This window comes from Nesoenas mayeri, assembly GCF_963082525.1.
Source record: "Nesoenas mayeri genome assembly, chromosome: 1".
Lineage (NCBI taxonomy): Eukaryota > Metazoa > Chordata > Aves > Columbiformes > Columbidae > Nesoenas > Nesoenas mayeri.
Window position 1 is genome coordinate 621,370 of NC_137541.1, and position 25,895 is coordinate 647,264.

The 25,895-nt window shown below is 70.1% G+C and overlaps 3 protein-coding genes across 3 annotated transcripts; 1 reads left to right on the top strand and 2 right to left on the bottom strand.

The window, feature by feature from the left end:
* Nucleotides 1-1,513: 1,513 nt before the first annotated feature.
* MAPK8IP2 (mitogen-activated protein kinase 8 interacting protein 2) lies at nt 1,514-14,165 on the bottom strand (the record flags this gene model as incomplete). The annotated part of the gene is made up of 12 exons (XM_080353661.1): nt 1,514-1,586; nt 1,878-1,976; nt 2,189-2,259; nt 2,455-2,574; nt 2,658-2,767; nt 2,869-3,041; nt 3,146-3,221; nt 3,738-6,122; nt 6,295-6,391; nt 7,999-8,235; nt 8,885-8,990; nt 14,101-14,165. The coding sequence occupies 12 exons, from the start codon at nt 14,163-14,165 to the stop codon at nt 1,514-1,516; spliced, it is 3,612 nt and encodes a 1,203-aa protein (XP_080209787.1).
* A 4,504-nt stretch (nt 14,166-18,669) lies between these two features.
* Nucleotides 18,670-20,082, bottom strand: LOC308048833 (uncharacterized protein; the record flags this gene model as incomplete). The annotated part of the gene is made up of 4 exons (XM_080358149.1): nt 19,818-20,082; nt 19,220-19,321; nt 18,885-19,010; nt 18,670-18,813 (listed from the first exon to the last, which is right to left on the bottom strand). The coding sequence occupies exons 1-4, from the start codon at nt 20,028-20,030 to the stop codon at nt 18,670-18,672; spliced, it is 585 nt and encodes a 194-aa protein (XP_080214275.1). The 5' UTR covers nt 20,031-20,082.
* Nucleotides 20,083-20,087: 5 nt separating this feature from the next.
* CHKB (choline kinase beta) lies at nt 20,088-23,443 on the top strand (the record flags this gene model as incomplete). The annotated part of the gene is made up of 11 exons (XM_080358202.1): nt 20,088-20,248; nt 21,040-21,148; nt 21,332-21,445; nt 21,595-21,728; nt 21,951-22,055; nt 22,360-22,418; nt 22,534-22,618; nt 22,693-22,801; nt 22,898-23,004; nt 23,139-23,220; nt 23,348-23,443. 11 exons carry the CDS (start codon nt 20,088-20,090, stop codon nt 23,402-23,404), a joined length of 1,122 nt encoding a protein of 373 aa, XP_080214328.1. The 3' UTR covers nt 23,405-23,443.
* Between the last annotated feature and the right edge of the window lie 2,452 nt (nt 23,444-25,895).

Below are 25,895 nucleotides of genomic sequence, written 5' to 3' on the forward strand. Positions count from 1 at the left end.
TGGGGCTGCCGGGTGGAGAAGAGAAGCTGAGAGGGGTGTGATCAGTGATCAATATGTCAGGGTGGTGTCAGATGGAGCAGACTCTGTTCATGGTGCCCAAGGCCAGGGTGAGGGGCAGCGGGCACAGACTGAAGCACAGGAGGCTCCATGTGAACATGAGCAGCCACTTGTTTGCTGGAGGTGCCAGAGCCTGGCCCAGGCTGCCCAGAGCGGGTGTGGAGTCTCCTTCTGTGAGCCATTCCAGCCCTGGGATCCTGTGTGATCTGCTCTGGGACCCTGCGGGAGCAGGTGGGGCTGGGGACCCGCAGAGCTCCCGCAGCACTAACAGCCGGGGGGCCGGGGCTCCCTGCACGCACCAGTGCCCCCCACCCTCCCCGCCTCACCCCACATCCCGGGGGCCCGTCTGCCCCGTGGCACCGACAGCGGCGCCGGCCTCGCGGTCACACCAAGCATATATTTTATTGAAAGACCAAGTGGATGACAGGGCGGTGAGGGAGGACCTGGAACCGGGTTTGTACAAGTGTGGGGTGCTCAGGACTCCTCCTGTTCTGTTTGTCACGAGATAAATACCGGTACATCGAGCGCGTGGAGTTATAGTCACTAAACTAGCACTGGGCGAGAGACGGGGAGCAGAGCCGCCCGGGCGCGGCGATGGGGCGGCCCGGCCCGCTGCCCCCACGGCCGCCCGGGCGCGGGGTTTCCGCTCGCAGGGCAAATACATTGAGGCCGGGGGTCCCGCGGGCCAGCGGCATCGCCCACCCGCCGCGGAGCCCCCGGCCCCAGTGCGTGTCCTGCGCCCCACGGCCAGCGCGGCCCCGCGGGGACGCGGTCCCAGGGCAGGAGGGGGTGGGGGTGCAGGGGACGCTGGTGGCGGCTGGGGGGCCGGGGGCTGCGGGGGGGCCAGGGCCAAGGCAGCTGCCCACGTGCGGGGCTGTTCCTGGGGGAGCAGCGGCGGGGGGTCCCCGGGGGGGTGGGAGGGTGGTGCTGCCGCTGTGCAGGGATCCAGCGTGGGCTGGGGGGCTCACCCCAGCACCCCCACCTCCCCATGCCCCACCAGCCCCCAAACAGCCTTCCCCCACCCCATTCACCCCTTTGAGCCCCCACGGGAGCATTTGCCCCCACACTCCCTGGACCCCGCTCACCCCCGACCTCTCCACCCTGTGCCGCGGGGCCTGGGGGGGCCGCTCCCCGCTCCCGCGCCCCCAGGCTGGCTCTGCTCATGCAGGGGGGCGGCGTCTCCCCCGGCGTCGAGGCTCAGCGCTGCCGTCCCCGTGGCCGGGACTCCAGGGCGCGGGGCTGGGGCGGTGCCGGGCACCCCCCGATACCCCAATACCCACCGTGTCTGCGGCCCGGAGCCCCCCAAGAAGCGGCGAGGATGTGCGGGGAGTCCATGGGGTGCGGGCTGGAGCGTGTGCGGGGGGGGCAAGCCGGCTGGTTTGGGGGGTCAGACAGAGTCTCTGGCCATCTGGGGCTGGAGGGGGGTGCGGAAGCAGGAGACACAGTGGCTGCCCCCTTACTCCAGGTAAATGTCCTCTGTGGGGCAGGCGTACTCCAGGTGCTCCTGGTAATATTCCTGAAACGCTCGGCTGCGAGAGGGGGCACAACGGGCGGGCACAAGGGAGGGACACAAGAGGGGGGGCACAAGGGAGGGTGCTCAGGGCTGGGCCAGGGTCCAGACCCCAACACTGCAACCCCAGCCCCCCCAGCCCCAGCATAACCAGACCCCAGCACCACAAGCCCCCAGCACCACAACCCCCCAGTCCCAGCACAGCCATCCCCAACACCACAACCCCCCCGCACCAGCGTGGCCGTGCCCCCCGCACCCAGCCCCCCACACCGTGCCCCACGCAGCCGTCTTGTCCCCGTCCCCATCGTACCCGACGCACTCGGCCACGTGCCGCATGGACTCCTGCGAGACGAAGACGTGGCAGGCGAAGCGGCTCAGCACCGGGTGCTTGGTGATGAACCCGAAGTAGCTGCGGGGGCAGACAAGGTGAGGGGGGGTCACCCCACTCCTGTCCTGTGGGTGAGGGGGGGACACCCCACTCCTGTCCCGTGGTGGGTCTGGTGGCTGCGGGGGTCTGCAGAGGGGACACCCACAGGGCTGGGGCAGCCGCGGCAGGACGGGGACGGAGCAGGGGGGGCTGGCGTGGCACCGCGGGAGCGTGGGGATGGCGGGGGGTCTCACCAGCTGTTCCGGGGGTGGCACCCACAGAAGGAGATGTTCTTCATCTGGAAGAAGTGGCTGCAGCGCTCGAACTGGAAGAGAAGAGCCAGGAGGTGTGGGCTGGCGGCAGGGCAGGCGCCCAGCCCCGGGGTCCGCGCCCACCCCCGGGGTCCACGCCCACCCCCGGGGTCCACGCCCAGCCCCGGGGTCCACGCCCAGCCCCGGGGTCCACGCCCAGCCCCGGGGTCCGTGCCCTGCCCTGGGGTCCGTGCCCCCGTGCTCCTCACCTCCTCGTCCCGGCTGTACTCGGCCACGGTCAGGATGAGCTTGATGCCCTGCAGCGTGATCTCCAGGTCGCAGCTGGCGGGCGGGCGCAGGTGCACCGTCAGCTTCCTGGTGGTGGCGATCTGGGGGTGCGGGCAGGGGGTGAGGGGGTCGCGGCGGCACAGGGAGCAGGGGTCACGCCGCGCCGCCCCCGGCTCAGGCTCACCTTCTGCATGGCGGCGCAGAGGATGCCGTTGCCTTGGTGGTACGGAACCTCCACCGAGCCCAGGAACTGCACGTTGAACCGTTCCACCCAGCACGGGTTCCTCTTCAGGCCTGCGCAGGGACAGGGACAAGGAGACGGCGCCCGGAGCCCCCCATGTCCCCCACAGCCTGCATCACCCCCTATGGCCCCCAGGGACCCCGCAGGCTCCTACCAACAGCGTCCCTGGCTTGGCCAACGACCTCGTGTGCGTAGAAGGCGGGGAAGATGCCCCGCTCGCCCGTCCGCATGTTGTAGCCCCGGTACCAGTAGTCGTCCTCCTCCAGCTCCACCAGGATGGGGTCGTCCACGTCCAGCTCCAGCTCGTCCTCGTGGCGAGGGATGAACCTGGGGGGGATGGACAGGAGGACGTGGGCAGGAGGGACAGAGGGTGGGAATGGGGCCCCCGCGGTGGCCGTGGCTGGCTCGGCACAGCCGGGCCGGCTGCTCACCTGAAGACGGCGCGGTGGGTCTGCTCCCGCTCCTCCCCGTTCACCATGCAGGAGAACAGCCCGAAGGACTCTGTGCCTGCGGACCAGAGGCTGCTGTGGGGCGGGGGGCAGCTCCCACCCCACCACGCGGGGGGCACCCCCCACCTCTGCCCACCCAGGGGCTGCGGGACCCTCATGGCGAGGGGAGCGGGGGGCAGATGGCATCACTGTGGGCTCGGGCCCCTCCTGGGGGCTCCCTGCTGAGCCCCCCAACCAGTGGCCTGGGGCCAAGGACCCCACAGATGTGACAGCATGTTGGGACCAGCCTCCCCCAGTAAAACCTCGTGGCCCCACGGGGACAGCCCACGGCCTTGGGGTCCGTCCCCATGGGCCCTGCAGCCCCCTGCCCCTGCCCCACCTCCTGTGCCATGCCGTGCCACGGAGGGACGGTGACACAACCGGGACAGCTGAGGCAGGACGGCAGAGCTGTGCCAGCACCCAGACTGTCGGCAGCACACCGAGCGACTGGGATGGCGTGGCACGGCACTGCATGGCACGGCACCACATGGCATGGCACCGCCCGGCACGGCACCGCACGGCACGGGCCACTTACTGGAGGAGCGGGAGGTGCTGTTGACAAAGACATTGAGGAACTTCTTGGAGAACTGCAGGTCGGCCTCAGGGGACGAGTCCTCGGAGGAGCTGTGGGCGTCGGGGGCCACCAGCCCGTCGCCAAAGGCCACCTCGTCCTCCAGGTCGCAGCGGTCGCAGGCGCGGAGCAGGTCGCTGTCGTCGCTCAGCACCGAGGTGCAGCGCCGCAGGCTCACCAGCTCCAGCTGCGTGTGCTCGTCCACCACCAGCGTGTACTTCACCGAGTCGTACGCCAGCGACTCGTCCAGCGCGCCGGGGGCCGCCGGCAGCTGCTCGCCGAAGCTCCCGCGCAGCGTGTCCTCGGCGAAGGGGGAGCCCTTCAGGTAGGGCGCCTCGTCCTCGTCCGTGGAGTAGGCCATGGTGAAGCCGCGGTTGGTCTTGGCGGTGGAGACATCCACGGCGGGGGGGCCGGCGTCGGGGCCCTGCCCCTGGGGCGCTAACCGGACATCGTCGATCATGTCATCGGCCTCCAGGACACCCGAGTCCAGGTCCCCGCTGACGGCCCAGTGCTCCGGGCCGGCGGCCGGCGATGCCGTGGCGGTGCGGTGCTCCCCGGCGGCAGCCTCGGTGCCGGGGGAGGCGCGGGGGGGCGCGCGGGCTGGCGCGGGGCGGCAGCCCAGGGTGGCCAGGACCTCGGAGGCGCCCAGCCTGTCGAGGGCGACGGGGCGGCCCGGGAACACGGGCGCGATGGTGTCGTTGGTGGGGTTGCTCATGAAGAGGAAGGGGCCCGGCTCGTCCACGGGCAGCTCTGGCACCGGCTCCGTCCCGGCACCCAGCGCCCGCTCGTCCTCGGCGCGCTGGAGGGAGCTGCGCAGCGTCTCCATGTCCACCAGCTCGATGGCACGCTGGCAGCGCGGCAGGGCCGCCGGCTCCCCCGCGCCCACCGGCGAGCCCCGCGAGCCGGGGTCCCCGTCCAGCGCCTCGCTCAGCAGCTCGGGCTCCAGGTCGGAGGCCGGGGAGATGGTGTCGCAGAGCGAGTGGGTCTGCTGGAAGCACTCGTCCGGGCACTTGATGGGGTAGGAACCCTCCGAGATCATCTTGTTGACGAGGTTGCTGAGGAGCCAGGGCGAGTCCGAGTCCTCGCTCAGGTCGGGCTCTGACTCGGAGTCGGAGTCGTACTCGCTGTTGTCCTCCTCGTCCGCCTCGGGCATCAGCTTGGGCCCCACGGGCAGGTAGAAGGAGCGGCGGATGCTCTCCAGGCTGTGGTCCGGGTCGATCTTCATGTCCAGGGGGCCGGAGGTGGGGATGTCCGTCTGGCCCGTGGGCGCAGAGGAGTCCGCCGGGTTCAGGCTGTCGTAGTAGCCCTCCATCTTCAGCTCCACCAGGCTCTCCCGCCGCACCACGCCGCGCTCCGGGAGCTCCCTCTCCAGCGTCTCCTCCTCCTCCTCCTTGCCCTTGTCAAGCAGCAGCGAGTCTTTGATGCCCATCAGGCCAGGGGCCTCCAGCTCGGTCTCCAGCTCGGCCTCCGAGGTGGGCGAGCTGGCCTCCTCGATGGAGTTGGTGAGGTGGGAGGACCGGCCGCTGCTGCTGTCGCTGCTCAGGTCCAGCTCCGTCTCTGAGATGGAGGAGATCATGTTGCTGACCAGGCGCCCGCTGGCGAAGGCCGCCTCGATCTCCCCCTCCACGTCCGAGTCGGAGCCGGGCGAGCTGAGGTCTTCGCCGTGCCGGCCGCCGGGCAGGAAGGGCTTGGCGGTCCTGCTGGTGAGGTCGGCCTCGATGCCGGGGTCCGAGGACGGCGAGGTGGTCTCCGAGGAGCCCGAGGGGTGCCCGCGCACGCTGGCCGCCCGCCCGGGCTGCGGCCCCTCCCCGTCGGAGCTGAGCGGCTCCGCGGGGCGCACGTAGGCACCTGCCAGCCGCCCGCCCTGCGCGTCCTGCCGCGCGGCCGCCGGCTCCTCCTGGGGCCGCGGGGAGCCGGGCTGCTCGCGGGGGGCTGCGGGGGACCCCGGGCTCCCGGCCCCCCGGCCACCCCCTTCGCCAGGCACCGGCCTCTCCCGGCTGCCGGCCACTTCGTGCTTTGGGGGGGCGCAGCGGCCGGCGGGGGCCGCGGGTGGCGAGGCCGCGCTGGGGCCGGGGGGAGCCGCAGGCCCTGTTGGAGAGAGAGGCGGTTTAGGGGGCGGCTGGTGGAGGCGCGACGGGGAGTGCGGAGCTCGGAGCGCAGAGGAGATGATATTCATGTTATAATCTTCCCCGGCTCTCGGGGGCGATGGGTTACCATGTGCCAGCGACTCGTGGCTGTTGCCTTGCGAGTCAAAGGGGGAGGGCTGCAGGGGGGCCCCCCCAGGGCTCGGCCCCTTCGGGCTCTCCAGGCAGGGTCCGTCTTGGATGCAGGCGTGGGGGGACGAGTGTCCTGCAAGGGAAGGCAGCACCGCATCAGCCCCCGGCCCCGCGCCGGGGAGAAAACGCACCAGGCTCTAACCAAAGGGGGATGGTGGCAGGACCCCCGGGCAGGAGCCCCCCGTGCCAGCCCCCGCCCCACAGCCCCGCTCCGGACCAGGACCCCGTCCCCATTCTGCACTCACCGGTGTGTGAGGGAGAGGAGGAGGAGGAGTGGAGAAGGGCGTCCTGCCAGGTGGTGCGGTGTGCGGGCGGGAAGCCGCCGTTGTTGTTTAGGGAGTCCTGGGGGCAGAGCAGAGCCAGGGGGTGACCACAGGGAGGGGGCACGGGCGGCCGAGCCTGGGGACAGGACCCGAGGGGCGTCTGGGGACCCGGTAACGGGGGGAGGAGGGTGCCCAGCGGGGGCTGCGCGGGGGCCCAGGGGCTCCGAACACTGCCAGGCCAGGGAAGTCCCTCGGCACCGCGCGGTGCCCCCACCGGCCTGGCAGCGCCTGGGCCACATGCCAGGGGCTTATCCAGATTAGGGCCACCACGTCCCCAGCTCCCCTGCCCGGCCAGACACTGTGAGCACGACCGAGGGACACCCTGCGTGTCCTGCACGCCCCGGGGACAACACCCCAAGGGGACACGCTGGCACTGGCGCTGCCCCGTGGGACGGCGGCACAAGGCCCTGCCGTGCCCTGTGTCCCCGAGGGCCAGACCGCGGTCGGCGGGACCCGCTGTGTCCCCGCAGAGCCGCAGCCCAGCGGCGCGGCAGGAGCCGGCAGGGCCACGGCTGCCCCGTCCGGCGCGGCGGCAGCTGCGGATTAGTCCTGGCGGGAAGCGCAGGCAGCGGTAATCCCGCCGAGCAGGAGATTAGCGAGCGGGGCCGGCGCCACGTGCCACGGGGCACGCACGAGCGTGGCGGCGGGAGGACGGCAGGGACGGCGGGGAGGGGGTGTCACAATGGCTGCGGGTGCTGGGGGGGGTAGGGATGGGTGCCAGGGGTTTGGCGCCCCAGCACGAGGGTCTCGCCTCCTCCCCAGCTGGTGCAAACAAGCTGGAGCAGGCGTTACCGGGATTGGCACCCCCAGCACACCAATGAGACCGGATCCGGCCATCGCTGGCACCCCAAGGGACAAGGGACCAGGTGGCCGGTGAGATCCCCCACTTACCCCACTGGGGTGGGTCAGGGCTGGTGGGCTCTGGGGAAGAGCCCTGGGGCTTTGTCACCCTCCTGTGCCAGCCCCAGCCCCCAGCAGCCCCCGCGGTGCGCGGTGCCCACCGAGTGGGGCTGAGCATCCCCCAGCCCCCGGAACCATGGCAACGCAGCCGGATGCAGGCAGCACCGCACGCGCCTTCCCACACACTGCGGTGGCGCGGCAGCGCCGCGTGCGCATGGGGACACAGGGACACCCCGGCAGCGCCACGTCTGCGGGGACCCCCCCTCCTCCCCGGGAGAGCCCCTGAGCCCAGCTCCAGCGACGGAACAGGAGGGACAGGGGGTGTGCGAGCACCCACGCACACGCGCATGCAATGCACGGGGCTGGCACACGGCACCCACTGTGCCCACAGGACCTCACAGCCCGCCCCAGACACCCCAGCACCCCACGTCTCCTGCAGCCCCACACGTGGGGATGGGGTCCCCCAGACTGGGCCTGGCAGGGGCCCCCTGGGCACCACACAGACCCATCCCCAACATCCCCAGCTTTGCCACACCACTGCGGAGCTGGAGCCGGTGTCACCTCTGTCCCCGGTGCCCCCAGTGTCCCCCATCCCAGGCGGGTGAGGCGCCCGGGCAGAACCCCCCTCTGCAGGGCCCCCTACCACCCCACAGCCCGCAGGGCCCCCGCTGCTCCTCCATGGCCCTGGGGGCAGAGACCATGACACCCTTCCCAGCCCCCCCTCACCTGGGTGCCCGGGGCCGTCAGGTTGAGGGTGGTGGGTCGGTGCTTCTGCGTCTCCTCCAGAGCGGGCGAGGGGATGGGTGAAGCCGAAGGGGATGGTGGAGCCTCCAGCTCGTTGCCCTCCTCCTCCTCTTCCTCTTCCTCCTCCTCGTTGTCATCAATCATCTCGAACTCCTGGAAGTCGTCCTGGAAGGTGCAGACGGGGTGCGGCTGCTCCCCGCGCTCCAGCACCAGGCAGTCCTGGGGATGCGGCACTGGGTCAGCGGCCACGGCGCTCGCTCTCACCACGGCCATGGCCACCATGGCATGTCCCTGCCCCGGGGTCCCCAGGACAGGGGTCTCCAAGAGGAAAGCACCCTGTGTTGGGGACCAGGGCCCCAGCTCTGCCAGCACCCTGCCTGCCCCTCCTGCCTGTCCCAGCCCCGACACCCAGCGATTCACCCCTCCTGCGTGCCTGCCTGGCCCTGCCCATGTCCCCTGCCCGTGTCCCCAGCACTGTCCCCCTTGCCCGTGTCCCCAGCACTGTCCTCCGGCCCGTGTCCCCAGCACTGTCCCCCCTGCCCGTGTCCCCAGCACTGTCCCCCCGCTGCCCATCAGAGCTGGAGAAGAGCTGAGCGGGAGCCACTGGAAGGCAGGGACAACATGGGGCTGGCTGCTGAGCCACCCATGTTCCCCACGACCACCCACGGGGCTCAGCCAGCGGTGCGGGGCGGCCCCTGGGTGCCCGGCCATGGTGGGGGCCCTGGGCTCAGAACCTGCCTGTGCCCTGCAGCGTGGCCCCTCAGTGCCCTGGACGGGCTTTGCCGGGCCGTGTCCCCACCCCGTCCCCAGCGAAGCCCTGCACAGCCGCCGTGTCCCCAGGGGGGCTCATCCTGCTCAGCTCATGCACCTTCTCATAGTGGTCCGAGTCGTAGTTCAGCCCGATGCCACAGTCGTCCGTGATCTCCGACAGGTCCTCATCATCGAACTCCTCCAGGCTGATGTCCTGGGGCGGCCTGGGGAGAGGAGCCGGGGGCGTCAGGGACACCAGGGCTGAGAACATCAGGGCCAGGATGACAAACCTCAGGGAAACGCCTCTCGTTCCCCCACAGCACCACAAGGGTCCGGATTGCTGAGCGGCACCACCAGTATGTGCTGGCATCACAGCGCCATCGCCCTGGGTGCCAGCACGGCAGCACCGGCTGGGCAGCACCGCGGGGACGTGCTGGCGTGACACCACCATCCCGGGCACCGGCGTGGTAGCGCCAGCCAAGCCAACGCGGCACGCTGCGGGCAGGCAGCGTGGGGACCCTGAGCCGCAGCCCGGGGTCAGCCCCGCGCCGGGGAGGGCGATGGCCGCGGCGGTGCCCGGCACGGCCGCTCTGGGCACACACTGCCAGCGCAGCGGTGGGAGCCCGGGCAGCTCCGAGCGGGCAGCGGGCAGCACGTACCCCAAATTCCCAGCCCAGCAAAACCCCCTAAGCCCAGCCCAAGGCAGGGGTCGGACCCAAGGCTGGGAGGGGACAGTGGCAGTGGCTTTGGGGCCACCTGCACCCCAGGGGCTGCTCTCCAGGGGGTCACTCAGGTTGAAGCCGAAGCAGAGCAGCGCCCATCCCGCAGTGCTGCCCGCACACAGGCCCTGCCCGCGCACGCAGGGATGGGGCGGCGAGGGAGGATGGAAGCCCTGACACCCCGACACCATGACGCCCTGACACGCTGACCCCAACACCCCGACACGCTGACCCCAACACCCCGACACGCTGACCCCAACACCCTGCCGGGGCCGCCCTGCCTGCGGTGAGGGCAGCCAGAGACGCAGCCAAGGCGTTCCATCAGGAACGGGGGTGCCATGGAAACCAGCGGTTTCCGCAGGGAAAAGAAAAAAGAAGAATAAAAAGAAAAAAAAAGGAAAAAGATGACAACTCTTGGCAAGATTCGGTGTCGAAAAACGGAAATGAAACGTTTCTGGCAGCTGTGTGGGGTGGGAGATGCGGCAGCATTCGGGCACCCGCGGGGACCCTCTGCCCACCCTGACCCCCTGGAGACACCCAGGGCCCCCCGAGCCGAGGGGACCCGGCAGCTCCTGGGGGACAGGGCACACGGAGTCCCTGCAGGGGGGACGGCTCTGGGCCTGCCTGGGACCTCACGGGGGTCTTATTGGGACCTCACGGGGGTCTTGTTGGGACCTCATGGGGGTCTTGTTGGGACCTCAGGGGGTTCTCGTTGGGACCTCACAGGGGTCTCAGTCCCAGGACTCGGCCGGCAGCAGGAGCAGCCCCGCCACACAATGGGGGGTCACAGCCTCCACAGCCACAGCTGCCCTCCAACCTGCCCCCCGCTTTTACACAAAGTCCCCTTTTCCAGCCCTTCGCCCCAGGACCTGCTGGCCAGGCGTTCGCTGCCGCTTCGCAGGGAGCGAGACTTCCCCAAAGCACATAATTCCCAGAAGTAGGCCATGGAGGCAGCAGCAAACATCCGCAGATTTGTGGCGAAAGCGTCAGAGCCGGCGGTGCAGCCGCAGCCTCGGCCTGCAGCGGGACGCGGGCTGCGCCGGAGCCACGGAGCCCCAGGGACGGTGGGGACCGGGGCCCTGGGGACAGCGGTGGCCGAGCCCTGGGGACAGCGCCAGGGGACGCCGGTGGCTGCTCTCCCACAGGCAGCAGGGTGGGGGACAGAGCCCTCCAGCTGCCAGAGCAGCTGCTGGCACCCACGGTGCTCCCTGGGGGTGAGCAGGGCTCTCAGGGTCCCTCGGTCACCCACGGACAGTGCAGCTGGGAGTCCTCCCGGGATGGGGACCCGCCGCGGTCCTGCAAACCCCTGGCCCGCTCTGCTCCCGCACCCGCGGACCCTCCTCAGCTGGGGACCCGCTCCTCCAGCAGCCCTCATCCGAGCCAAGGGGACACGCACCGCGCCAGCGTGACACACCGTGGCACAGCGTGGCCTGGCACGACGCGGCTGCCCTGCCCCGGCCCACACGGGGCTCCTGCCCACCCGCAGCCAAGCCCCAGCTGCCCAGGGAGGCCATTCCCCCTCAGTGGGGACCAAATGCTGTGACAAATCGTGGCTGAAGTTTCTAGGTCACACCACTCCTGAGCTGGGGCGGGCAGGGCAGGATGGAGCCACCATGGAATGATGGGGCCACCAGCAAGAGCCAGCCCGGAGCTGCAGCCTCCGAAGGGGACCGTGGCCATGGCCCCGCTGCAGCCGGAGCACAGGCAGCTCCATCGCTGCAGGGACGCAGCCATGGCACCTTGGCTGCACCGGTGACGAGTGGCAGGTGGAAGGACAGCGCCCGTCCCTGCCATGGCTGCACAGGACTCCACGGCTGGTGCCGGGGCCGGGGTGCAGGTGGGGAACACCCGAGTGAGGGTCTGGGGCTGACGTGGAGCCGCAGCTGCGTTTCGGGGAGGAGGGAGCTCGCCCCAGCCCCACGCACCGGGGGCAGCGGGACACCCCGCCATGGGGTGTGCGGGCACCCGGCGCCCCACTGCGCACCCCGGGCCGGCTTCGCCGCCTCTGCTTGGCACGTCCTGAGCTGGGCCGGGCTGGAGGAGGGGAGTGGGGCTGCACGGGGGCCCTAAGGGGACCCGACATCCATCCCGCAGCCCTGGGCGCAGAGCGGAGCCGCGCAGGGACGGGGAGCAGGAGCAGGACCCGGAGCGGGCGCAGCAGCGCAGCAGCACGCCGGTGTTTGCAGCGGAGCTGCTGGGGGCCGGGCTTGCCGAGGAGGGAGCGGCGCCCGAGCAGGCCTCGGGAAGATTGAATTTCCTCATTATTTTCAGCTCAGCTCCCTGGACGGTTGGCCCCGGCAGCGACTCTCCCGCAATGGCTGCTCCCGCAGGGACAGGCCAGGGACTGCGATGGCAGATGTGCCACCGCTGCCCGCGGCCCCTGGCTGCTCCCAGGGCAGGGAGGAGGTCGCAAGGAGGCCGGTGCTGACCCCCAGGGGGCTGGCGTCCCCCACCCCAATCCTGTGAGCGGCACCCGAGGCTCCCATGGCCTCACCGGGGCTGGTGCCAGGACCGGGCGGCAGGAGCCGTCCCGCAGGAGCGCTGCCAGGGCCGAGGCTCCGCCGCGTGTGCGCCACGGACCCTCCACGCCGACCCCTCCGCACCACCGCGCCTTCACCGGCTTCTCCTTCCCGTCCCACCTGCAGATCCCACCTCCCAGCCGCAACCTCCCCAGGGGCCTCCTTGGAAAGGGCACAAGCCGGATGAGGCCCTGGCAGGGCCCGGCTGAACCAGCGCAGCCCGTGGTGCTGGCGGTAGCCAGGGCCTCACCCCCTCACCGGGCCCTGCCAGGCTCTGGGGACTCGCGGGTGCATTTGCCACCACGGCAGCCCCGGGGATCTGAGCCGGTTCCCCGGCTGGCGCGGGGGCAGTGCCCGCTCCCCCTGCCCCTCCTCCCGCGGAACAGCGCGGGCCAGCGGTCACGGTCACGGCTCCAGCCCTTCTGCACCCGCAAAGGGGCTTCATGCTGCCCACGGTGCTGCCCAGGGCTTGGGGCCAAATGTTCCCTCAGGAGCTGGAGGGGCCATGGATGGTCCACGGGGGGGCAGCAGACGTGGCCAGCGCTGCCACGGTCCCCCCTCACAGAGAGCAACGGGAGACGCGGCGGGGCAGCGAGGTCAGCCCTGGGGGACCAACCCCTTGTGGGGAGAGGAGCAGGGCTGGGGGCTCGGGGCTCCAGCCTCATCCGCCCCCCGCGGCCCCAGCCAAGACGCATCCCTGGCCCAGGCCGCACTACAGCCAAGGGCAGGGATGCGCTGAGGCAGCTCTGACCCCGCACGGCAGCATGTGGGTCAGGGGCTGGACGGGGAACCCTGTGAGCGGAGCACGGCCGAGACCCCCGGGGAACTGCCGGGGCCGGATCCCTGGCGAGAGGCAGGAAGGAGCCAAGCAGCCACAGCAGAGTCCGTGTCCTCCCCTCCTGCGCCGCTGCAACCGGGGACGCCCGCGGCCCTGCTGCACAGCGCGGCTGGGGAAGGGACGGCGTGGGGAAGGGGACGGTGTGGGGAAGGGGACGGCGTGGGGAAGGGGACGGCGTGGGGAAGGGGACGGCCATGAGACCTGGCAGCACAGGCCAGCACCAACGGTGGGCACACCCGCATCCCCACGGGACCCCAGCTCCCGCTGTCCACAGCTTCCGCATCCCCGGGGCTCCCCAGATGCCCCCCACTCCCGTGTCCCACCCTTCCCCATCCCACTGCCGGGATGCCATGGCCCCGCACCGAGCCCATCCATCCTGCACCCACCGCTCACCCGGAGACCCCAACCCAGAGGTCCCTGCCAAGGTCAGGCGAGGTGCGGGGAAGGGGGAGTGGGCGCAGCAGTGTGAGGGACCCCCGGGACACGCCACGGCCCTGTGTCCCCAGCTCCCGCAGGAGCCGCTAAGGTGACCCACCACGGGCGCACCGGGCCTGGCGCTGCTCCCGCGGGGGCCGCGGCTGTACGGCACCACCGGCTTTCGGGAGCGCCGGAGCCCCTGCCGAGCCCGCACCCGCCAGCTCCGGGGTCTGTCACCCGGCGCCAGGCGCCCCCCGCTCCGTGCCCGCCGGCGCTGGGCCCTGCGGGGCCCCGGGGCCCCGTTCCCGGCACCAGCATCATCCCGCATCCCCGGCCGGGGCCGCTGCGGGAGAGACAAAGAGGCGGCGGCGGCTCCCCCCGCAGCGCCGGGGTGCGGCGGCCCCGGGCACGGCCGAGCCGGGGGGGCCTGAGCCCGGAGGGGCTCGGCGGGTGGAAGGGGGCAGATCGGACCCCCGGGCCCCAGCGCCCCCCCGCCCGGCAGGGAGCGGCCGGGGCTGCTCCGGGGGGGCTGCGGCCGGCGGCTGCTGCGCTAATCCCGGGGCCGCAGCGGGAAGCGCTGCCCGGGCGGGCGGCCTGCGCGGCCCCGAGCGGCGGCGGCCCCGGCCCGGCAGCCCAAGGTGAACGGGCGGGGGAGCGGGCGGGAGGCGCCGGGGGTGCCCGACCCGTTCCCCCCGTGGGCCCCGTGGCGGCCCCGCGCGGCCCGCGGCCCCCCGGCGCTGCCAAGGGCGGTGCGGCGGGAAGGGCAGCCCCGCACCGCCGCAGCGCCCCGGCCCCACGGCGCAGCACGCACCGCATCCCCCCGGCCCCGCGCCGGGCTCACCTGCAGCCGGGCGGGGAGAGCGAGTGGAAGGTGGAGAGCGAGAACATCTCGGCGCGATCCGCCATCTTCTCCCGGCCGGGGCTGCGCCGGACTGCGGAGCTGCGCGGGGAGCGCGGGGAGCGCGGCCGGGCGGGGCGCGGGGGCGGGAGCGGGGGATGGGGGCTCCGGGCGAGGGAGGAGCCGGCAGGGGCGGGGGCTGCCGGGGGCAGCGCGGGGAGAGGCGCAGGGTGTAGGGAGAAGGTGTGGGGGGGCGGGCGGTGGTTGTGGGGAGGAGCGCATAGGGAGGGGTGCGGGTGGTGCTATAGCAGGGGGAGTAGGGGTATAGGGAGGGGAGCAGGTGGTGCTATAGGAAGGGGAGGGGAACGGGTGGTGCTATAGGAAGAGGAGTGGGGGTATAGGGAGGGGAGCGGGTGGTGCTACAGGAAGGGGAGCGGGGCTATAGGCAGTGGGTCTAGGCAGGGGAGCGGGTGGTGCTATAGAAAGGGGAGTGGGGCTATAGGGAGGAGGTATAGGGAAGGGAGCGGGTGGTGCTATAGAAGGGGAGTGGGTCTAGGGAGGAGAGAGGGTCTAGGGAGGGGAGTGGGTGGTGCTATAGAAAGGGGAGTGGGGCTATAGACAGTGGGTATAGGGAGGGGAGCGGGTGGTGCTATAGAAAGGGGAGTGGGGCTATAGGGAGTGCGTATACGGAGCGGAGTGGGTAGTGCTATAGAAAGGGGAGTGGGGCTATAGGGAGTGGGTCTAGGGAGGGGAGAGGGTCTAGGGAGGGGAGAGGGTCTAGGGAGGGGAGTGGGTGGTGCTATAGAAAGAGGAGTGGGGCTATAGGGAGTGGGTATAGGGAGGGGAGGGGGTGGTGCTATAGAAGGGAGTGGGGCTATAGGCAGTGGGTATAGGGAGGAGAGCAGGTGGTGCTATAGAAGGGGGAGTGGGGCTATAGGCAGTGGGTATAGGGAGGGGGGCAGGGGGCGGTGGTCGTTATGGGAAGGGGATCGGGGCATGGCACAGGCAGGGGGGCTGTCTAGAGGGAAGTGTGGAGGGGCTGGGAGCTCTCAGGGGGAGGCTTGGGGGGAAGCGGGAAGTTGCTGATGAGCAAACAGGGAGCGGGGGGGCTCTCTAAGGAGGGGAGGGGGCTGTGTAGGGAGGGGTGAGGGGCTGGGGGCTCTATAGGGAGGGGAGTGAGGGGCTGTGTAAGGAGGGGGCCGGGGGGGCTGTATAGAGGGGAAGCAGGAAGGTGCTGGCAGTTCCCTATGGAGGGGAGCTGGGGTTCTATAGGGGAAATGAGGGCTGACAGAGAGGGGGCTGTATAAGGGGGGGCAGGGAGTGGGGGTACATGGGGGTACCGTGCAGGGAAGTGCAGAGGACTGGGGGGCGCAGGGCTGTGCAGGAGGCGGGCAGAGCTGCAGGGGTCTCTGCGGGGGACCCTATAGGGACCTGTGTGGGGATGCATATGGGAGATTCAGGGGGCTGCACAGGGACAGGCAGGGAACTGTACAGGGAAGTGCGGGGGTCACAGGGGGCTATAGGGGAGGAGCAGGGCGATGCAGGGGCCATATAGGGGGGGTCAGGGGGCTGTATGAGAGGGACAGGGGTCTATAGGGAGTGGCATGGGGTCTATAGGGAGGAGTAGAGGGTCTATAGGGAAGGACAGGGTGTCTATAGGGAGCTGCAGGGGCTGTATGAGAGGGGCAGAGGGGCTATAGGGGGGTTCAGGGGCTGTATGAGAAGGGCAGGGGGTCTGTAGGGGGATGAAGGGGCTGTATGAGAAGGGCAGGGGTTCTATAGGGGGGTTCAGGGGCTGTATGAGAGGGGCAGGGGGTCTATAGGGGGATGAAGGGGCTGTATGAGAAAGGCAGGGGGTCTATGGAGGGACAGAGGGTGTAGATGGACCTGTAAGAGGGGGCAGGAGCCGTTTGGGGAGGTGGAGGCGGTGCCAGCCCGGCCAGGGCGGGCAGAGGCGGCCCCGGGGCGGCGCGGCGGGAGCTGTCCGGGCCCCGGTGCTGAACGGGCCGGGCTGTCCGGGCCCCGGTGCTGAACGGGCTGGACTGTCCAGTGCCCAGTGCTGACGGATCAGGGCTGTCTGGTGCTGAAGGGGCTGGACTGCCTGGTGCCTGGTGCTGAACAGGTCGAGCTGTTTGATATCTAGTGCTGACAGACCGAGGCTGTCCAGTGCCAGTGCTGACGGATCAGGGCTGTCCAGTGCCGGTGCTGAAGGGGCCGGGGCTGATGGCCCAGGGCTGTCTGGTGCTCGGTGCTGAACAGCCTAGGCTGTCCGGTGCTGACGGATCAGGGCTGTCCAGTGTCAGTGCTGACGGATCAGGGCTGTCCGGTGCCGGTGCTGACAGATCAGGGCTGTCCGGTGCCGGTGCTGACAGATCAGGGCTGTCCGGTGTCGGTGCTGAACAGCCTAGGCTGTCCAGTGCTGACAGACCAGGGCTGTCTGGTGCCCGGTGCTGACGGATCAGGGCTGTCCGGTGCCGGTGCTGATGGCACAGCTGGGGGGCGGGTAGGGGCGATGTGGGATCCAGGAGGTGATGGGGGTTCCTGCTTTGGGGGCAGAGAGAAACGGGGGAGGGGAAATAGAGATGGTGGAGGTCAACAGGGGAGGGTCCGTTGGGATGGAGACACAACGGGGGGCCAGGAGGAGTGGGGGGTCTGTGCTTTGGGGAGGCAGGTGCAGTGGGGTGCCCAGGAGCAGTGGGGGTCGGTGCTTTGGGGAGGCGGGTGCAGTGGGGTGCCCAGGAGGAGTGGGGGTACATGCACAGGGACAAGACGTTCAGGGGGCGTTGGGGGGGTCCGTGTAGTGAGGGGACAGGGTGAAATGGGGGGGCTGAGAGGGAGTGAGTGGGTTCTAGAAGGTGCAAGGGGCCCTACAGGCCTTGGGGTGGGGGGACACCACTGGGGAGCAGGATGATACAGTGGGGGGGGCTAAGGGGCAGTGAGGACAACCTGTGCCAGGGGAGGGGCACGGGGGGCCAAAGGGGACAACAGGCCCCACGTGTCAGTGTGCCTGCGGGCAGTGCGGTGGGTGACAGGATGCAATTATGGGGGCAGAAGCTGCTGAGGGCACTGGGGGCGGGGGGGTCACAGAGGCTGCAAGGGGCCATGAGGACCCAGAGGCAGTGGGGGCACCTGTGCACTGCGGGACCTTGGTGTCCCCTTTGCCCCCCGCATCCAGCCACTCGCCCCTCCCAATGGATAGAGCCCCAGGGAGGCCAAGGCCACATTTGTGCCAGCCCAGAGCACGCAAGGGGCAGCTGTCCAGGTGACACCCCCACGCCACAGCCCTCGGAGCAGCACTGGCCCTGCCTGCCCACCCACCCAGGCCCCCGGTGTGCTCGGGGTGCAGGGAACAGCCCCCCGGGTGTCTGTGCAGACAAACCCCCAGCTCACAGGCAGAGCTCAGGGAACGGTTTCCCCATCAGACCCGGCTGTGCCTGGAATCGTTTAGGCTGGAAAAGACCCTTAAAATCCAAGCTTAAAGTCCAAGCAGAGGGACATGAGGCAGCCACCGCCACCCTTCCGTCCCCAACAGGCAACGCCTGCACCGACTCCCATCCCACCAACCTCACAGCACGGCCCTTTCAGCATCCCCGATGGGGGCTCCTGGGGAGGGGGTCACAGGGGAGATGCCCCCCATGAAGATCAGCAGCACCCTGTGAGCAGGGTCACCCCGCAAACAGGGTCACCCCACGAGCAGGGTCACCCCACGAGCAGGGCGGACGCGGGGACAGGGTCACAGAGCCCCTGGGCAGAGCAGGGGCCAGGGCTGTTCCCTCCTGCCCGTCCCCAGGCACAGCTCCTCTGCCTGTGGCTCCCACAGGACTTTCCTCTCCTGGTGTCCCCTGGCATGTCCGTGGTGTCCCCATCTCTGACAGGCTCCTCTGCAGAGCAGCAGCCCCCGCCCTGGCAGCCCCTGCCCCACACTGGCCCCAGGAGTGAGCCCTGCCCCCCGCCCAGCCATGCCGCCCCACAGACCCTCCAGCCCCCACCCAGCGCTGACTGTCCCCCCAGACAGGATCAGGCAGCCACAACATCGGCTTAGCGGGCAGCAGGCAGATGGCACAGCAGCACAGCTGCCTCCAGCCCCTCGCCCCCCCCACTGACCCATCTGCTGCCGCAGCAGCACAGAGCCCGCTCTGCACCCCCCGGCACCGCTGGGCTCCGCTCCCGGCACGGCCCGAGTGTGGGGATGGGATGTAATCCCAGCGCAGGGCTGGGCGCTGCTGCCCACCCCAGCCCCTCCATGCCCCGTCCCCACAGCCCCGTGCCCCATGGGAGCAGAGCTGGGACCCCCCTGGGCCTGGCACCCACTCCCTGTCAGCACAACGGGGTGCTGAGGGGTGACCATGTGTGTCCTGACCTCGGCATCGAGGCCCCAGCACCCACTGGAACAGTCACAGACATCACTTGTCCCCAGCTTTTATTGCGCAGCAGAGGGCAGGGACAGCAGGTGTCCATGGGGTGGGTAGGGGGCAGCAGTCACCATGGGGTGGCCGTGCTCCTGCTGCTCTCAGTGCTTGGCACAGCCCAGTGCGGGGGCTCCATCCCTGCGGTGGGGACACCAGCGAGCCCTCACAAGCCTGACTCCCCCTTGGCCAGGAGAAGGTCCAGGTAGGCCCCAGAGATCAGGTCCTCCTCCTCGACCCCCAGCTCCTTCATCAGCTCATGGGCCACACGCTCGCCGTCCTCCACGCTCTGCTCCTCGGTCAGCACCACCTGCGGGCACAGGCACGGTGACCCTGCGGCACTGCAGGGCCGGCACCCGCACCCCGGCCGTGCCCACTCACCTCCAGCTCCAGGAAGTCCCCCAGCCCCTCCACGCTGTCCAGGTGCACCCGTGTCTGTCCCACGAGGAAGAGGAGACGCTCCTTCCTCACCACACCCAGCACGCCCAGCGCCTGCCCCAGCACCGCCTGCGCAAGGGAGAGGAGCTGCCTGCGGCCAGCGGCCATGCCGGGCAGCGGCAGCCGCAGCGCCGGGACGCGCCGGGTGGCAAAGCCGACGGCACAAGCCCCCAGCGAGGTCCTGGCCAGGCTGTGGGTGCCGGGTGTCCCACCCAGCCCCGTGGCGGGAAGCACCCAGCACCCCCGGGCACGCTGTCCCGGGGGACCCCCGCGCTCACCTCCAGGCCATCGGGGTCGTCCGTGGGGGTGATGGTGAAGCGGGAGAGCTTGGGGCCGGTGGTGTCAGGGCGCTCGTAGAAGATCAGCTCCCCCCGGCCGTCCTGGGAAGGCACCAGCGCCAGGAAGGGTCAGGGCCACAGAATCGCAGAATAATTTTGGTTGGAAAAGCCCCTCAAGACCACGGAGTCCAACCATAACCCAGCCTGTCCCTGCCCCGTGTCCTGAGAACCTCATGTCCGTCTGTCCAGCCCTCCAGGGCTGGTGACTCCAGCACTGCCCTGGGCAGCCTGTTCCAATGCCCCACAGCCCTTTGGGGAAGAAATTGTTCCCACATCCAACCTCAACCTCCCCTGGCGCAACTTGAGGCCGTTTCCTCTGCTCCTGGCGCTTGTTCCTGGGGAGCAGAGCCCGACCCCCCTGGCTCCAAGCTCCTTTCAGGCAGTTCAGAGATCAGAAGGTCTCCCCTCAGCTCCTGTTCTCCAGTGAGCCCCCAGGTCCCTCAGTCTCCATCACATCGTGCTCCAGCCCCGGTGCGCAGGCTCAGCCCCACCCCCCCCGTTCCTCATGGCCCGGGCTCCCCGCAGGCCCCGCGCTCACCGGGGTGCGGCGCAGCTTGAGGCGGCCCCGCGGGACGCGGAAGAAGGTGTCGGTGTGCGCCAGGGCCCGGCCCGGCCCGCCCCGCCGCTCCGCCGCGCCCCGCGCCGCCGCCCGCTCCCGCAGCCGCGCCTTCACCTCCACGTTCCGCCGCATCCCCGCCGCTCCCGCCCATTGGGCGCGCTTCGTCACGTCATCGCCGGAGCGCTTCCCCATTGGGCCAGCGAGCGCCCAGCCCCGCCCCCTGCGCCGCGACGGGCGGGCGGGGCGGCCATGGCGGCTGCGGTGGCGGACGGGAGCGGCGCCGGGGATGGGGACGGGGACGGGGACGTGCCCGCCGCCACCCGCCTGCAGGCGTACGCCTGGTGCCGGGAGTTCCTCGCCGGTTCCTGGAAGCTCATCGGGCCCGAAGAGTTCGGGATCGGGCTGGTCAGGTACGCGCTGACCGCGGAAGGCGCAGCCGGAGGCGGTGGCCGGGCTCCGCCCCGCCGCTGTCATCGTCCCGGGGGACGCGGCGCCGTCCCGGGGTCCCCGGCCGTGTCCCTCCCGCCCCGGTGGCCCAGTGCCCCCCCGGGTCCCTCGTTGCGTGCTCCAGCCTCTGTCCTAGCTGTGTCCCCGCCGTGTCCCTGTTCCCGACCGGGGCTCAGTCCCCTCCCAGTGCCCCCAGTTGCCCCCAGGGCCGGTGGCCCCGTGTCCTGCCAGGTGCCCCAGTTGTCCCTCCCCGGTGTCCCAGCCACTGCCCCCAGTTCCCCCATCGGGTGCCCCACTCTGTCCCCAAGTCGTGTCCTTCCCAGTGCCCCTGTTCCCCCCCAACCAGTGGCCCAGTCCCCCCCAGTGCCACCTGTTACCCCCCAGCCAGTGGCCCAATACTCTCCCAGTGCCACCCAGTTGGTGACCCCATGTCCTGCCAGGTGCCCCAGTTGTCCCCCCCCGGTACCCCAGTCCTCCCCCCAGTTCCCCTGTCGGGTGCCCCAGTTGTGTAATTCCCCCAAGTCTCGTCCCCCCGCAGTGTCCCTGTTACCCACCAATTGGTGACCCAGTGCCCTGCCAGTACCCTCCAGTTGTTCCACTCCCACTGGTGTCCCTGTCTCCTGCCAGGTGTCCCAGTTGTCGCCCCTGGTGCCACAGTCACTCCTCCAGTTGTGTCCCCCGTCTAGCTGCCCCCATTGCCCCCCATCATTCCCCCCTGTCCGGTGCCCCCCCGGTGACCACCCTGTGCCTGCAGCGGGGGGCTCAGCAACCTGCTGTTCAAGTGTGCACTGCCCGAGCACATCCTCAGCGTGGGGGACGAGCCGCGGCAGGTGCTGCTGCGCGTCTATGGGGCCATCCTGCAGGTAAGTGCAGGCAGCCACGGCCCCCCAGCCGGCCCCCCCACAACCAGCAGCCCCGGGCAGCCACAGGGCTCGGCGCTCTGCCGGCATCTTCCTCCCGGCCTGGACGTGGCAGCTGCCCCATGTCTCTGCGGGGCTGCCGGGGTCTGTGGGGTGTCACTGCCACGGGGTCACTCGTGTCCGCAGGGCGTGGACTCGCTGGTGCTGGAGAGCGTGATGTTTGCCATCCTGGCCGAGCGGGCGCTGGGGCCGCGGCTCTACGGGGTGTTTCCGCAGGGGCGGCTGGAGCAGTACATCCCGGTACGGGACGGGCTGTCCCCCACCCCGTCCTGGAGGACCCACTGGGGTCCCCTCGTCCCGGCTCCGGCCAGACCCCCCATGGGGCTTCTCGTGGTGCCGGGGGCCGAGCCGGCTCCTGGGGCTGCTCACGTGGCTGCGCGTTCCCCCAGAGCCGGCGCCTGCGGACCAAGGACCTGCGGGACCCCGACATCTCCAAGGAGATCGCGGTGAAGATGTCGCGGTTCCACGGCATGGTGATGCCCTTCAACAAGGAGCCCAAGTGGCTGTTTGGGACCATGGAGTGGTGAGGGCTCCCAGGTCACCTCAACCCCCGACATCCTGGGGGCTGGAGAACAGGGGGGTTTCCCGGCCGGCTGTTGGGGGCCCATGGGGACAGGGCACAGAGCGGGTTGGCGGCAGCTCCACGGTGTCCCCAGCTCTGCAGCGCGGTGGGGAGAGGTGACGTGGTGGGGTGGCAACACGGAGGGGCGTCCGTCCCGCCGCAGCACCGTCTCCTGTGCCGCAGGTACCTGAAGCAGATTTCGGAGCTCACCTTCGCTGAGGAAGCGCAGCTGACGAAGTTCAACCACCTCAAGACTTACAACCTGCAGGAAGAGATGAAGAGCCTCAGGTGACCCCCCGTCACGGCACGACGTGGGGGGCCAACCCTGCTGCATCGCAGCTCCTCGCAGGGAGCCTGCGGGATGCGGCTTCTCTGGAAACTTGGCCCTTCCGTCCTGCGTCCTCAACAGGTGCCGTCAGGCCCTGAGGACGGTGCTCGGGAGGGTCCCTGCGTCCCTGGGGCAGCGTTCCCGCCAGGTTCATTGTGCTGTGTCCCAGTTGTGTCTGTAGCTCTGTTCGCCTGCGTGCAGCGGTGCCCCGTGTCCCTGCAGCTCACCCCGCTGAGGTGTTTGTCCCTGTCCCCTGTCCCGCAGGGAGCTGCTGGAGGCCACCCCCTCGCCCGTCGTCTTCTGCCACAATGACGTCCAGGAGGGTGAGTGCGGCGGGCGCGGCCCCTCGCAGGGGCACGGGCTGGGCCTCCTGCCCCCCGAGCCCCCCGGCTCCAGGAGAGCTGGAGGGGCCCCTGAGCCCGCGCCGTGTCTGCGCAGGGAACATCCTGCTGCTGGCCGGGCATGAGGACTCCTCCGACAAGCTGATGCTCATCGACTTCGAGTACAGCAGCTACAACTACCGGTGGGTCTGGGGGCTGCGGGGGGCTGGTCTGGGACGCGTGGGGGGGCGGCTCTGCTCACCCCCCCTTTCCCCAGGGGCTTCGACATCGGCAACCACTTCTGCGAGTGGGTTTACAACTACACCCACGACTCCTGGCCCTTCTTCAAGGCGTCCCCGGAGAACTACCCCAGCCGGCAGCAGCAGGTAGAGCTGGCTCGGCAGCGGGCAGCGGCGCTCCTGGGGGTGCAGGTGAGGTGGGGGGCTGTGCTGGACGTCCCTGCCCGCTCTGTCCCCCTCCAGCTGCACTTCATCCGGCACTACCTCTCGGAGGACTCGGGGCGGCGCGGGGACACCACGCACGAGGAGCAGGCGCGCATCGAGGAGGAGATGCTCACCGAGATCAACCGGTGGGGGACGCGCCGGGGCGGTGGGGGTCCCTGTGGCCGTGGGGCTCTCCTGGGGTGCATCCCCTGGTCCCCGCTCCCTCCGTGGGGCAGCGCTGGGGGGCTGGCAGGGCTGATGGCTGCTCCCCATCCCACAGGTTCGCCTTGGCCTCTCACTTCTTCTGGGGCCTGTGGTCCATCCTGCAGGCCAAGATCTCCACCATCAAGTTCGGGTACCTGGTGAGCGCTGCCCGCAGGCACTGGGAGGGCCGTGGGGGTCTCTTGCATCTCACCCCCCTCTCAAATGGGGTAGTCGGGGGGCTGGGGGGTGTCAGGGGGCCATCCCTGACTCCCCCTTCCCCCCCAGGACTATGCACAGAGCCGCTTCGAGGCGTATTTCCAGCACAAGGCACAGTGCTGCTGAGAGCAGCCGCCAGCCCTGCCTGCGCACCCCGACCCCGCAGCCCCCCCCCCGCCCCGGCAGCGCCTGTGCCGTGGGGCAGGCCAGGGATGCAGCACTGTCCCCGCCCGGGGGGCTGCCCCACAGCCTGGGTTGCCCAGGGGAGCTGTAACGGTTCGGGGGCTGGTGTCCCCAGTGAGAGAAATAGGTCTGCCGGCCCGTGCCCCTGGGAAAGGGACATCTTCAGCGGTGGCTGTGGGGCTGTGCCCCTGCCCTGCCTGCCCCTGCCGGCACCCGCGGTGCTGCCCACGGCCGGCTCCCCTCTGCCTCTGGCACAGCCCCCCGGCCCTGGCACAGCCCCCCAGCCCTGGCGCACCCCCCAGCCCTGGCGCACCCCCCAGCCCTGACACAGCCCCCCGGCCCTGGCGCAGCCCCCCGGCCCTGGCACAGCCCTTACGTCTGCACTGCTGGCACCAGGTGGGTTTTGAGCCGTGGGTACTGGCTGGTGGCCGTGGCGGGGCGGGGGCTCGGCCATCCTGGCTGCCCCTTGCCCGCTCCTGCCTGCTGCGAGGGGTCCAGGCAGGGGCGCTGGGAGGTCCAAGGGCACTGCTGGGGGCAGAGGGGTGCGGGGACCTGCCCTTGCGGCTCATTCCCCCCCGCACCCCCCAGAGCTCTGGGGCCAGGGCAGGAGCTGCAGCCGCTCCCTGGCCCCCCAGGGCGCCCCCCCTGCACGGCCAGGCTGGGGCTGCCCCTTCCCTCCCCTCCCGACAGCAGAATGTAACTGTCAGACCAATAAACGCTGCGGTGGTGCATGGCACTGCCTGCTCGTCATCCTGTCCCCGCGACCGCCACTTCCTCCCTGCGTGTCCCCAGCCCCGGGGAGTCCAGACCCTCCCAGTCCCTCCTGCCTCCCACCGCTGGGCTGTCACAGCGGGTGGGGGGCTGCCCCACAGCAGCATGCCTGGTCTAACCCTCTCCTCAGACCCTACCCCAGTCCCATCAGCCTGCGCCTGGGGGTTCAACAGGGGCTTGCGCTCAGGAGCTGCCCCCCAGCACGTGTGGGGCCAAGTGTGGGGCTGCTGAGGGGTCCTGGCCCGCAGCCCCCCACCTCAGCACTCACCCAACCCCTCTTTCACCCACATACTGGCTGTTTACAGCCCTGCAGGTGCCCAGCAGCTCTGCAGGGCACTGGGGGCTCCATCCCACCCCACCCAGCCCCAGGAGGACACAGAAGCCTGGGGGTCTCGCAGGGGACATGGCCTGGCCGTGGTGACACTGGGCACACACCCAGGCACGTGTGCACGTGTGGGTGAGCAGCCTGTGTGCACACGTGCCCCATGAGCCCCCTGCCAGCACTGGGGGTCAGACCTTGCCCCAGGATGGGGCTGGGGGCGGAATTGTGCTGCTGTGGTTCTGCTGGATTTGGACAGGCTGGACAAGTGCGACTGTGTGAACCTCATGAGGTTCAACAAGGCCAAGTGCAAGGTCCTGCCCCTGGTTGGCAGTCCAGGCTGGGATGGAGCAGCCCCAGGAGAGGACTTGGCATGTTGGTTGATGCTCAACAGGACCCAGCAATGTGCGCTCACAGCCTGGAAACCAACAGAGTCCTGGTTGTGTCACCAGCAGCGTGGGCAGCAGGTTTGGGGGATCCTGCCCCTCTGCCCCGCTCTGCTGAGACCCCCCTGCAGTGCTGGTCCAGCTCTGGGTCCTCAGCACAGGACACACACGGAGCTGCTGGAGAGGGGCCAGAGCAGCCCCAGGAATGACCCGAGGCTGGAACAGCTCTGCTGGGGACAGGTGAGAGAGCTGGGCTGTTCAGCTGGGGAACAGGAGCTCCAGGAGACCTTAGTGCGGCCTTTCAGTGCTTAAAAGGGCCCATAAGAAAGATGGGGACAGACTTTTGAGCAGGGCCTGTTGTGACAGGACAAGGGGTGATGGTTTAAACTAAAGGAGGGAGATTCAGGCTGGACATGGGGAAGGAATTGTTGCCCTGAGGGTGGTGAGAGCCTGGCCCAGGTTCCCAGAGAGGTGGTGGCTGAACCATCCCTGAGACATCTCAGGCCAGGCTGGACGGGGTCTGAGCACCTTGAGCTGGTGCAGATGTCCCTGTCCATGGCAGGGGGGCTGGGGGGGCTGGGAAGGGCCCTTCAACCCAAACTGTTCTGTGACTCAATGAAGCTCCTCCAGACGCCTCCAGCCGAGCCAGCAGTGTGCGCAGCTGCCCCCGTTCTGCTCCGGAGCGGTGAGGGGAAGGTCAGGACCTGCAGGCAGCGGCTGCTCCTCCGCCCACCCCTGCCTGGCGCTGCCCAGGATCGGGCCCCGCGGGATGGGCCCGGCACAGCCCTGGACAGGGACCGGGACAGACCCACGGCTACACTGCCCACGGGGGACCGGCCTGCGGGGGTGCAGGGACCTGCCTGGGTGTCAGTCAGTCCCTCCGGGGGTGTCGGTCGGTCCCTGCCGGGTGTCAGTCCCTCCCGGGGTGTCGGTCCCTGCCTGGTTGTCAGTCGGTCCC